At 62.5% G+C, this 13,239-nt stretch overlaps 5 protein-coding genes across 16 annotated transcripts in view; 4 read left to right on the top strand and 1 right to left on the bottom strand.

Annotated features, from left to right (window-relative positions):
* The window catches only part of UBAP2 (ubiquitin associated protein 2), a 159,174-nt gene that overhangs the window by 38,012 nt on the left and 107,923 nt on the right, over positions 1 to 13,239 (bottom strand). The gene's annotated exons all lie outside the window — the stretch shown is intronic.
* Positions 507 to 2,389, top strand: LOC128902823 (interferon-like). The gene has a single exon (XM_054186438.1). The coding sequence runs from the start codon at positions 1,604 to 1,606 to the stop codon at positions 2,180 to 2,182; it is 579 nt and encodes a 192-aa protein (XP_054042413.1). The 5' UTR covers positions 507 to 1,603; the 3' UTR covers positions 2,183 to 2,389.
* Positions 3,620 to 6,513, top strand: LOC128902809 (interferon-like). The gene has a single exon (XM_054186425.1). It carries the CDS (start codon positions 4,656 to 4,658, stop codon positions 5,232 to 5,234), a length of 579 nt encoding a protein of 192 aa, XP_054042400.1. The 5' UTR covers positions 3,620 to 4,655; the 3' UTR covers positions 5,235 to 6,513.
* On the top strand, positions 7,447 to 9,555 carry LOC128902818 (interferon-like). The gene has a single exon (XM_054186434.1). The coding sequence runs from the start codon at positions 7,698 to 7,700 to the stop codon at positions 8,274 to 8,276; it is 579 nt and encodes a 192-aa protein (XP_054042409.1). The 5' UTR covers positions 7,447 to 7,697; the 3' UTR covers positions 8,277 to 9,555.
* LOC128902820 (interferon-like) lies at positions 10,499 to 12,627 on the top strand. Its single transcript, XM_054186436.1, has one exon. It carries the CDS (start codon positions 10,750 to 10,752, stop codon positions 11,326 to 11,328), a length of 579 nt encoding a protein of 192 aa, XP_054042411.1. The 5' UTR covers positions 10,499 to 10,749; the 3' UTR covers positions 11,329 to 12,627.

Genomic DNA, 13,239 nt, shown 5'->3' with positions numbered 1-13,239 from the left:
GCTTGCCCATAGACGTCCTACACGCCCCGCCCCGGCAAACAGTCAAGGGCACGTCGGAGGGCGCTCTGGGCAACAGGATCCCCTTCAAAAAGGCCCTGCTCGGGGCCGGGGGGTTGGACCAGACGACCTCGAAAGCTCCCGCCCAACCCAAACCACTCAACCACTCTATCGCTTGCATCCGCCTGACTTCCGCTACTCTTCCCGCCTCAGGCAGCTTTCAAGACAACGCTCGCCCAGCGCTGCTCCAAAACGCCTTGCACCGCCAACTCTTCGAGGGCAACACGGACAAGGGACAGCCACGCACCTCCAACACCAGCCCACCGCCGGCAGTCACGGCCCCCAGGGGCGCCACATCACCACGCACCAGCCAGCACCCCAAGCACGGCACCCAACGACACAACGTTAACTAACAAGACCGTAACTCCCAGACCACCACCGCCTTCCCGCCACACCAACACACGCACACCGTGTCCCCCTCCCTCCAAAAGCCTTGACAAAACGCCTGACACGGTCTCTCGCACAAGCAGAACACCGTCCTTGTCCTTGCCCGGGACCCGAAAACCTCAGCGGCGGCACCCTCCACCTCCTCCTCCCCCTACAGCTCTACAACTACATCACCTGCCTCAGCTCCACCTCCACACGGACTCTTGGACGTCCCTCCTCCATCCAGCGGCACCGCGGCTCACGCCACCCCAAACGTCCCAACCCTTCCCTTACGGGGGACATCATCACCTTTGCTCTCCAGCCACCTCAGGCAAGGAGGCAGAGAAAACGCAACAAGACCCCTGCTACAGGGACACACGCATGGCACCACAGCCAGGGACCCAACGCAGCAGCAGCAGCAGCAGCGGGAGGAGGAGAAAAACTCTTCCCTTTCTCCTCTTCTTTTTCCTCAAGCCTTGCCTCCCCATTCTCACCAGCTTCAAACACAGAGGCTGGGGCAGCCCCAGCCAGCAACACATCCAATGCCCAACTGCCTACGCCCAGAGCCACCTCCTCGCCAGCCACCGCCACCCCCAGGGGCCACCCTCGCTCCAGCCGGGGGCTCCCCAGCCTCTGACAAGTGACATCGCTTCACAACCCTGCCCAACACGAAAAGGAAAGGCCAGCTAAGATGAAAACAAAGGCGAGCCACAAGCGAAAGGAAAACACACCACAACCAACACCAGGGCATTAGACGGAAAAGACACTCGCGCACCAGGGGAAACTTCAGCTGCAGAAAAGAGGCACCACAGCTCGCCCTGCAGGCAACAGGGAAACCCTAACACACCTCCCGCCACAGCTGCTGCCCGCAAGGGCTCTGCCCCACCGCTTTCGCAGCCCCCCCTCAACCACTACAGCCAACCTCCCCACAACACACCACCAGCAAAGCACCGCCACCCCCCTCCCCACGCGCGGGGACACCCCAACAACGCACTTCCCCAAGACCACCACAGCCACCAGGCAAAAATGAAAACGACAGCCGGAAACTCGCTGCGACCAGAAAGCGAGGAAGCCGAAGCCGCGGCACCCCATAAAGCCCCACACCCGGCAGCACCCCAAGCACAGCGCCCACCCGCACCACCACCAAGCCTCACCAGCCTCCTGCCCACCACCACACACCATGCCTGCGCCCGCAACCCCACACACCCGCCTGCGCCACGGCGCCCCGACGCTCCTGCTCCTCCTGACGGCTCTCGCCACCACCCTCGCCTGCCGCCACCTGCCTCCCTGCCACTCCACCTTCCCCTGGGACAGCCTCAACATCCTCCGGGACATGGCTCCCAGACCGCCACAGCCCTGCCAACACCAACAGGCGCCCTTCCCCTTCCCCGACACCCTCCTCCACAACAGCCACCCACAGCAAGCCGCCGCCACCGCCCGACACATCCTCGACAACCTCTTCGCCACCCTCAGCGCACAGAGCACCCCCCAACACTGGGACGACCAGGCACGCCATCGCCTCCTCAACAACCTCCACCGCCACAGCCAGCAGCTCCAGCAATGCCTCACACCCAACGGCACGCTCTCCCAAGGACAAGGGCCCCGCAACCGCACGCTCACCATCAACAAATACTTCAGGCGCATCCACAACTTCCTCCACACCCACAACCACAGCGCCTGCGCCTGGGACCACGTCCGCCTCGAAGTTCGCGCCTCTTTCCAGCGCCTCCACAACCTCACCCGCACCATGTGCAATTAGACCAACCGCCCCGACCAACCCGCGCGCACCCACGCGCCCCCGCCACCACTTCTCCAACACCGACGCGGCCCCACCGCGGGCCTCCCGCCTCCCCTCACCCGTGCCAAGAGCCGCTGCAACAACGGCCCTGCGCCCTCAGCCTCCACTGACCCCCTCCCCTATTTATACAACTCCCTCTATTTATTTTCACAATGCCTTTTATCTATTTATTCACCTATTTATTCCACAGACAATAAAGACCTGTTGCAAAAACCTTGACAGTGCCTCGCCTCTCACAAGCACAGCAACCAGCCTTTGGCGTGGCGGGAAGCCACCTCCACTCAACACCTACTCCGCTCAACCCCTGCTCCAAACAGGGCTCCGCACATCCCGCGCCCACTCTTCTCTTTGCCGCCTCCCCAAGGAGCCGCTGCCCTCAACCTCCTGCCAAAACCTCCGCGCCAGGCTTTAGCCATCGTCATCACCATCGGCTCGGCGGCCCTCCCCCTCCTCAACACTGTCCACCTTCCACCCCGCTTCACATCAACTCACCATCAGATCCCCAGTCCTCACTACAAGGACAGCACGGACCTCTCGGAGCGGGTCCAGACCAGGGCTACAAACACCGTCACAGGGATGGAACACCCCTCCTGGGAGGGCAGGATGAGAGAGCTGGCGTTCCCCAGACGGGAGAAGGGAAGGCTCCGGCGAGACCTTCTCCCACCCTTTCAACGCTTCAAGGGCGCTTGGAAGAAACATGGGGACACGACTTTTTAGCAGGGCCTCTAGCGACAGGAGAGGGGGTAAACGGCTTTAAACACAGACAGAAGAGACCCAGACTAGACACAAGGAAGCCATCTTTTACCGTGAGGGGGCTCAAACGCTGGCACAGCTTGCCCACAGACGTCCTACACGCCCCGCCCCGGCAAACAGTCAAGGGCACGTCGGAGGGCGCTCTGGGCAACAGGATCCCCTTCAAAAAGGCCCTGCTCGGGGCCGGGGGGTTGGACCAGACGACCTCGAAAGCTCCCGCCCAACCCAAACCACTCAACCACTCTATCGCTTGCATCCGCCTGACTTCCGCTACTCTTCCCGCCTCAGGCAGCTTTCAAGACAACGCTCGCCCAGCGCTGCTCCAAAACGCCTTGCACCGCCAACTCTTCGAGGGCAACACGGACAAGGGACAGCCACGCACCTCCAACACCAGCCCACCGCCGGCAGTCACGGCCCCCAGGGGCGCCACATCACCATGCACCAGCCAGCACCCCAAGCACGGCACCCACCGACACAACGTTAACTAACAAGACCGTAACTCCCAGACCACCACCGCCTTCCCGCCACACCAACACACGCGCACCGTGTCCCCCTCCCTCCAAAAGCCTTGACAAAACGCCTGACACGGTCTCTCGCACAAGCAGAACACCGTCCTTGTCCTTGCCCTTGCAAGGGAGCCGAAAACCTCAGCGGCGGCACCCTCCACCTCCTCCTCCCCCTACAGCTCTACAACTACATCACCTGCCTCAGCTCCACCTCCACACGGACTCTTGGACGTCCCTCCTCCATCCAGCGGCACCGCGGCTCACGCCACCCCAAACGTCCCAACCCTTCCCTTACGGGGGACATCATCACCTTTGCTCTCCAGCCACCTCAGGCAAGGAGGCAGAGAAAACGCAACAAGACCCCTGCTACAGGGACACACGCATGGCACCACAGCCAGGGACCCAACGCAGCAGCAGCAGCGGGAGGAGGAGAAAAACTCTTCCCTTTCTCCTCTTCCTTTTCCTCAAGCCTTGCCTCCCCATTCTCACCAGCTTCAAACACAGAGGCTGGGGCAGCCCCAGCCAGCAACACATCCAATGCCCAACTGCCTACGCCCAGAGCCACCTCCTCGCCAGCCACCGCCACCCCCAGGGGCCACCCTCGCTCCAGCCGGGGGCTCCCCAGCCTCTGACAAGTGACATCGCTTCACAACCCTGCCCAACACGAAAAGGAAAGGCCAGCTAAGATGAAAACAAAGGCGAGCCACAAGCGAAAGGAAAACACACCACAACCAACACCAGGGCATTAGACGGAAAAGACACTCGCGCACCAGGGGAAACTTCAGCTGCAGAAAAGAGGCACCACAGCTCGCCCTGCAGGCAACAGGGAAACCCTAACACACCTCCCGCCACAGCTGCTGCCCGCAAGGGCTCTGCCCCACCGCTTTCGCAGCCCCCCCTCAACCACTACAGCCAACCTCCCCACAACACACCACCAGCAAAGCACCGCCACCCCCCTCCCCACGCGCGGGGACACCCCAACAACGCACTTCCCCAAGACCACCACAGCCACCAGGCAAAAATGAAAACGACAGCCGGAAACTCGCTGCGACCAGAAAGCGAGGAAGCCGAAGCCGCGGCACCCCATAAAGCCCCACACCCGGCAGCACCCCAAGCACAGCGCCCACCCGCACCACCACCAAGCCTCACCAGCCTCCTGCCCACCACCACACACCATGCCTGCGCCCGCAACCCCACACACCCGCCTGCGCCACGGCGCCCCGACGCTCCTGCTCCTCCTGACGGCTCTCGCCACCACCCTCGCCTGCCGCCACCTGCCTCCCTGCCACTCCACCTTCCCCTGGGACAGCCTCAACATCCTCCGGGACATGGCTCCCAGACCGCCACAGCCCTGCCAACACCAACAGGCGCCCTTCCCCTTCCCCGACACCCTCCTCCACAACAGCCACCCACAGCAAGCCGCCGCCACCGCCCGACACATCCTCGACAACCTCTTCGCCACCCTCAGCGCACAGAGCACCCCCCAACACTGGGACGACCAGGCACGCCATCGCCTCCTCAACAACCTCCACCGCCACAGCCAGCAGCTCCAGCAATGCCTCACACCCAACGGCACGCTCTCCCAAGGACAAGGGCCCCGCAACCGCACGCTCACCATCAACAAATACTTCAGGCGCATCCACAACTTCCTCCACACCCACAACCACAGCGCCTGCGCCTGGGACCACGTCCGCCTCGAAGTTCGCGCCTCTTTCCAGCGCCTCCACAACCTCACCCGCACCATGTGCAATTAGACCAACCGCCCCGACCAACCCGCGCGCACCCACGCGCCCCCGCCACCACTTCTCCAACACCGACGCGGCCCCACCGCGGGCCTCCCGCCTCCCCTCACCCGTGCCAAGAGCCGCTGCAACAACGGCCCTGCGCCCTCAGCCTCCACTGACCCCCTCCCCTATTTATACAACTCCCTCTATTTATTTTCACAATGCCTTTTATCTATTTATTCACCTATTTAGTCCACAGACAATAAAGACCTGTTGCAAAAACCTTGACAGTGCCTCGCCTCTCACAAGCACAGCAACCAGCCTTTGGCGTGGCGGGAAGCCACCTCCACTCAACACCTACTCCGCTCAACCCCTGCTCCAAACAGGGCTCCGCACATCCCGCGCCCACTCTTCTCTTTGCCGCCTCCCCAAGGAGCCGCTGCCCTCAACCTCCTGCCAAAACCTCCGCGCCAGGCTTTAGCCATCGTCATCACCATCGGCTCGGCGGCCCTCCCCCTCCTCAACACTGTCCACCTTCCACCCCGCTTCACATCAACTCACCATCAGATCCCCAGTCCTCACTACAAGGACAGCACGGACCTCTCGGAGCGGGTCCAGACCAGGGCTACAAACACCGTCACAGGGATGGAACACCCCTCCTGGGAGGGCAGGATGAGAGAGCTGGCGTTCCCCAGACGGGAGAAGGGAAGGCTCCGGCGAGACCTTCTCCCACCCTTTCAACGCTTCAAGGGCGCTTGGAAGAAACACGGGGACACGACTTTTTAGCAGGGCCTCTAGCGACAGGAGAGGGGGTAAACGGCTTTAAACACAGACAGAAGAGACCCAGACTAGACACAAGGAAGCCATCTTTTACCGTGAGGGGGCTCAAACGCTGGCACAGCTTGCCCACAGACGTCCTACACGCCCCGCCCCGGCAAACAGTCAAGGGCACGTCGGAGGGCGCTCTGGGCAACAGGATCCCCTTCAAAAAGGCCCTGCTCGGGGCCGGGGGGTTGGACCAGACGACCTCGAAAGCTCCCGCCCAACCCAAACCACTCAACCACTCTATCGCTTGCATCCGCCTGACTTCCGCTACTCTTCCCGCCTCAGGCAGCTTTCAAGACAACGCTCGCCCAGCGCTGCTCCAAAACGCCTTGCACCGCCAACTCTTCGAGGGCAACACGGACAAGGGACAGCCACGCACCTCCAACACCAGCCCACCGCCGGCAGTCACGGCCCCCAGGGGCGCCACATCACCACGCACCAGCCAGCACCCCAAGCACGGCACCCACCGACACAACGTTAACTAACAAGACCGTAACTCCCAGACCACCACCGCGTTCCCGCCACACCAACACACGCGCACCGTGTCCCCCTCCCTCCAAAAGCCTTGACAAAACGCCTGACACGGTCTCTCGCACAAGCAGAACACCGTCCTTGTCCTTGCCCTTGCAAGGGAGCCGAAAACCTCAGCGGCGGCACCCTCCACCTCCTCCTCCCCCTACAGCTCTACAACTACATCACCTGCCTCAGCTCCACCTCCACACGGACTCTTGGACGTCCCTCCTCCATCCAGCGGCACCGCGGCTCACGCCACCCCAAACGTCCCAACCCTTCCCTTACGGGGGACATCATCACCTTTGCTCTCCAGCCACCTCAGGCAAGGAGGCAGAGAAAACGCAACAAGACCCCTGCTACAGGGACACACGCATGGCACCACAGCCAGGGACCCAACGCAGCAGCAGCAGCAGCAGCGGGAGGAGGAGAAAAACTCTTCCCTTTCTCCTCTTCTTTTTCCTCAAGCCTTGCCTCCCCATTCTCACCAGCTTCAAACACAGAGGCTGGGGCAGCCCCAGCCAGCAACACATCCAATGCCCAACTGCCTACGCCCAGAGCCACCTCCTCGCCAGCCACCGCCACCCCCAGGGGCCACCCTCGCTCCAGCCGGGGGCTCCCCAGCCTCTGACAAGTGACATCGCTTCACAACCCTGCCCAACACGAAAAGGAAAGGCCAGCTAAGATGAAAACAAAGGCGAGCCACAAGCGAAAGGAAAACACACCACAACCAACACCAGGGCATTAGACGGAAAAGACACTCGCGCACCAGGGGAAACTTCAGCTGCAGAAAAGAGGCACCACAGCTCGCCCTGCAGGCAACAGGGAAACCCTAACACACCTCCCGCCACAGCTCTGCCCCACCGCTTTCGCAGCCCCCCCTCAACCACTACAGCCAACCTCCCCACAACACACCACCAGCAAAGCACCGCCACCCCCCTCCCCACGCGCGGGGACACCCCAACAACGCACTTCCCCAAGACCACCACAGCCACCAGGCAAAAATGAAAACGACAGCCGGAAACTCGCTGCGACCAGAAAGCGAGGAAGCCGAAGCCGCGGCACCCCATAAAGCCCCACACCCGGCAGCACCCCAAGCACAGCGCCCACCCGCACCACCACCAAGCCTCACCAGCCTCCTGCCCACCACCACACACCATGCCTGCGCCCGCAACCCCACACACCCGCCTGCGCCACGGCGCCCCGACGCTCCTGCTCCTCCTGACGGCTCTCGCCACCACCCTCGCCTGCCGCCACCTGCCTCCCTGCCACTCCACCTTCCCCTGGGACAGCCTCAACATCCTCCGGGACATGGCTCCCAGACCGCCACAGCCCTGCCAACACCAACAGGCGCCCTTCCCCTTCCCCGACACCCTCCTCCACAACAGCCACCCACAGCAAGCCGCCGCCACCGCCCGACACATCCTCGACAACCTCTTCGCCACCCTCAGCGCACAGAGCACCCCCCAACACTGGGACGACCAGGCACGCCATCGCCTCCTCAACAACCTCCACCGCCACAGCCAGCAGCTCCAGCAATGCCTCACACCCAACGGCACGCTCTCCCAAGGACAAGGGCCCCGCAACCGCACGCTCACCATCAACAAATACTTCAGGCGCATCCACAACTTCCTCCACACCCACAACCACAGCGCCTGCGCCTGGGACCACGTCCGCCTCGAAGTTCGCGCCTCTTTCCAGCGCCTCCACAACCTCACCCGCACCATGTGCAATTAGACCAACCGCCCCGACCAACCCGCGCGCACCCACGCGCCCCCGCCACCACTTCTCCAACACCGACGCGGCCCCACCGCGGGCCTCCCGCCTCCCCTCACCCGTGCCAAGAGCCGCTGCAACAACGGCCCTGCGCCCTCAGCCTCCACTGACCCCCTCCCCTATTTATACAACTCCCTCTATTTATTTTCACAATGCCTTTTATCTATTTATTCACCTATTTAGTCCACAGACAATAAAGACCTGTTGCAAAAACCTTGACAGTGCCTCGCCTCTCACAAGCACAGCAACCAGCCTTTGGCGTGGCGGGAAGCCACCTCCACTCAACACCTACTCCGCTCAACCCCTGCTCCAAACAGGGCTCCGCACATCCCGCGCCCACTCTTCTCTTTGCCGCCTCCCCAAGGAGCCGCTGCCCTCAACCTCCTGCCAAAACCTCCGCGCCAGGCTTTAGCCATCGTCATCACCATCGGCTCGGCGGCCCTCCCCCTCCTCAACACTGTCCACCTTCCACCCCGCTTCACATCAACTCACCATCAGATCCCCAGTCCTCACTACAAGGACAGCACGGACCTCTCGGAGCGGGTCCAGACCAGGGCTACAAACACCGTCACAGGGATGGAACACCCCTCCTGGGAGGGCAGGATGAGAGAGCTGGCGTTCCCCAGACGGGAGAAGGGAAGGCTCCGGCGAGACCTTCTCCCACCCTTTCAACGCTTCAAGGGCGCTTGGAAGAAACACGGGGACACGACTTTTTAGCAGGGCCTCTAGCGACAGGAGAGGGGGTAAACGGCTTTAAACACAGACAGAAGAGACCCAGACTAGACACAAGGAAGCCATCTTTTACCGTGAGGGGGCTCAAACGCTGGCACAGCTTGCCCACAGACGTCCTACACGCCCCGCCCCGGCAAACAGTCAAGGGCACGTCGGAGGGCGCTCTGGGCAACAGGATCCCCTTCAAAAAGGCCCTGCTCGGGGCCGGGGGGTTGGACCAGACGACCTCGAAAGCTCCCGCCCAACCCAAACCACTCAACCACTCTATCGCTTGCATCCGCCTGACTTCCGCTACTCTTCCCGCCTCAGGCAGCTTTCAAGACAACGCTCGCCCAGCGCTGCTCCAAAACGCCTTGCACCGCCAACTCTTCGAGGGCAACACGGACAAGGGACAGCCACGCACCTCCAACACCAGCCCACCGCCGGCAGTCACGGCCCCCAGGGGCGCCACATCACCACGCACCAGCCAGCACCCCAAGCACGGCACCCACCGACACAACGTTAACTAACAAGACCGTAACTCCCAGACCACCACCGCGTTCCCGCCACACCAACACACGCGCACCGTGTCCCCCTCCCTCCAAAAGCCTTGACAAAACGCCTGACACGGTCTCTCGCACAAGCAGAACACCGTCCTTGTCCTTGCCCGGGACCCGAAAACCTCAGCGGCGGCACCCTCCACCTCCTCCTCCCCCTACAGCTCTACAACTACATCACCTGCCTCAGCTCCACCTCCACACGGACTCTTGGACGTCCCTCCTCCATCCAGCGGCACCGCGGCTCACGCCACCCCAAACGTCCCAACCCTTCCCTTACGGGGGACATCATCACCTTTGCTCTCCAGCCACCTCAGGCAAGGAGGCAGAGAAAACGCAACAAGACCCCTGCTACAGGGACACACGCATGGCACCACAGCCAGGGACCCAACGCAGCAGCAGCAGCAGCAGCGGGAGGAGGAGAAAAACTCTTCCCTTTCTCCTCTTCTTTTTCCTCAAGCCTTGCCTCCCCATTCTCACCAGCTTCAAACACAGAGGCTGGGGCAGCCCCAGCCAGCAACACATCCAATGCCCAACTGCCTACGCCCAGAGCCACCTCCTCGCCAGCCACCGCCACCCCCAGGGGCCACCCTCGCTCCAGCCGGGGGCTCCCCAGCCTCTGACAAGTGACATCGCTTCACAACCCTGCCCAACACGAAAAGGAAAGGCCAGCTAAGATGAAAACAAAGGCGAGCCACAAGCGAAAGGAAAACACACCACAACCAACACCAGGGCATTAGACGGAAAAGACACTCGCGCACCAGGGGAAACTTCAGCTGCAGAAAAGAGGCACCACAGCTCGCCCTGCAGGCAACAGGGAAACCCTAACACACCTCCCGCCACAGCTGCTGCCTGCAAGGGCTCTGCCCCACCGCTTTCGCAGCCCCCCCTCAACCACTACAGCCAACCTCCCCACAACACACCACCAGCAAAGCACCGCCACCCCCCTCCCCACGCGCGGGGACACCCCAACAACGCACTTCCCCAAGACCACCACAGCCACCAGGCAAAAATGAAAACGACAGCCGGAAACTCGCTGCGACCAGAAAGCGAGGAAGCCGAAGCCGCGGCACCCCATAAAGCCCCACACCCGGCAGCACCCCAAGCACAGCGCCCACCCGCACCACCACCAAGCCTCACCAGCCTCCTGCCCACCACCACACACCATGCCTGCGCCCGCAACCCCACACACCCGCCTGCGCCACGGCGCCCCGACGCTCCTGCTCCTCCTGACGGCTCTCGCCACCACCCTCGCCTGCCGCCACCTGCCTCCCTGCCACTCCACCTTCCCCTGGGACAGCCTCAACATCCTCCGGGACATGGCTCCCAGACCGCCACAGCCCTGCCAACACCAACAGGCGCCCTTCCCCTTCCCCGACACCCTCCTCCACAACAGCCACCCACAGCAAGCCGCCGCCACCGCCCGACACATCCTCGACAACCTCTTCGCCACCCTCAGCGCACAGAGCACCCCCCAACACTGGGACGACCAGGCACGCCATCGCCTCCTCAACAACCTCCACCGCCACAGCCAGCAGCTCCAGCAATGCCTCACACCCAACGGCACGCTCTCCCAAGGACAAGGGCCCCGCAACCGCACGCTCACCATCAACAAATACTTCAGGCGCATCCACAACTTCCTCCACACCCACAACCACAGCGCCTGCGCCTGGGACCACGTCCGCCTCGAAGTTCGCGCCTCTTTCCAGCGCCTCCACAACCTCACCCGCACCATGTGCAATTAGACCAACCGCCCCGACCAACCCGCGCGCACCCACGCGCCCCCGCCACCACTTCTCCAACACCGACGCGGCCCCACCGCGGGCCTCCCGCCTCCCCTCACCCGTGCCAAGAGCCGCTGCAACAACGGCCCTGCGCCCTCAGCCTCCACTGACCCCCTCCCCTATTTATACAACTCCCTCTATTTATTTTCACAATGCCTTTTATCTATTTATTCACCTATTTAGTCCACAGACAATAAAGACCTGTTGCAAAAACCTTGACAGTGCCTCGCCTCTCACAAGCACAGCAACCAGCCTTTGGCGTGGCGGGAAGCCACCTCCACTCAACACCTACTCCGCTCAACCCCTGCTCCAAACAGGGCTCCGCACATCCCGCGCCCACTCTTCTCTTTGCCGCCTCCCCAAGGAGCCGCTGCCCTCAACCTCCTGCCAAAACCTCCGCGCCAGGCTTTAGCCATCGTCATCACCATCGGCTCGGCGGCCCTCCCCCTCCTCAACACTGTCCACCTTCCACCCCGCTTCACATCAACTCACCATCAGATCCCCAGTCCTCACTACAAGGACAGCACGGACCTCTCGGAGCGGGTCCAGACCAGGGCTACAAACACCGTCACAGGGATGGAACACCCCTCCTGGGAGGGCAGGATGAGAGAGCTGGCGTTCCCCAGACGGGAGAAGGGAAGGCTCCGGCGAGACCTTCTCCCACCCTTTCAACGCTTCAAGGGCGCTTGGAAGAAACATGGGGACACGACTTTTTAGCAGGGCCTCTAGCGACAGGAGAGGGGGTAAACGGCTTTAAACACAGACAGAAGAGACCCAGACTAGACACAAGGAAGCCATCTTTTACCGTGAGGGGGCTCAAACGCTGGCACAGCTTGCCCACAGACGTCCTACACGCCCCGCCCCGGCAAACAGTCAAGGGCACGTCGGAGGGCGCTCTGGGCAACAGGATCCCCTTCAAAAAGGCCCTGCTCGGGGCCGGGGGGTTGGACCAGACGACCTCGAAAGCTCCCGCCCAACCCAAACCACTCAACCACTCTATCGCTTGCATCCGCCTGACTTCCGCTACTCTTCCCGCCTCAGGCAGCTTTCAAGACAACGCTCGCCCAGCGCTGCTCCAAAACGCCTTGCACCGCCAACTCTTCGAGGGCAACACGGACAAGGGACAGCCACGCACCTCCAACACCAGCCCACCGCCGGCAGTCACGGCCCCCAGGGGCGCCACATCACCACGCACCAGCCAGCACCCCAAGCACGGCACCCACCGACACAACGTTAACTAACAAGACCGTAACTCCCAGACCACCACCGCCTTCCCGCCACACCAACACACGCACACCGTGTCCCCCTCCCTCCAAAAGCCTTGACAAAACGCCTGACACGGTCTCTCGCACAAGCAGAACACCGTCCTTGTCCTTGCCCTTGCAAGGGAGCCGAAAACCTCAGCGGCGGCACCCTCCACCTCCTCCTCCCCCTACAGCTCTACAACTACATCACCTGCCTCAGCTCCACCTCCACACGGACTCTTGGACGTCCCTCCTCCATCCAGCGGCACCGCGGCTCACGCCACCCCAAACGTCCCAACCCTTCCCTTACGGGGGACATCATCACCTTTGCTCTCCAGCCACCTCAGGCAAGGAGGCAGAGAAAACGCAACAAGACCCCTGCTACAGGGACACACGCATGGCACCACAGCCAGGGACCCAACGCAGCAGCAGCGGGAGGAGGAGAAAAACTCTTCCCTTTCTCCTCTTCCTTTTCCTCAAGCCTTGCCTCCCCATTCTCACCAGCTTCAAACACAGAGGCTGGGGCAGCCCCAGCCAGCAACACATCCAATGCCCAACTGCCTACGCCCAGAGCCACCTCCTCGCCAGCCACCGCCACCCCCAGGGGCCACCCTCGCTCCAGCCGGGG

This window comes from Rissa tridactyla, chromosome Z (genome assembly GCF_028500815.1).
Source record: "Rissa tridactyla isolate bRisTri1 chromosome Z, bRisTri1.patW.cur.20221130, whole genome shotgun sequence".
Lineage (NCBI taxonomy): Eukaryota > Metazoa > Chordata > Aves > Charadriiformes > Laridae > Rissa > Rissa tridactyla.
Note: the sequence above shows the minus strand (reverse complement) of the source record. Positions and strands in the feature narration are given on the sequence as shown.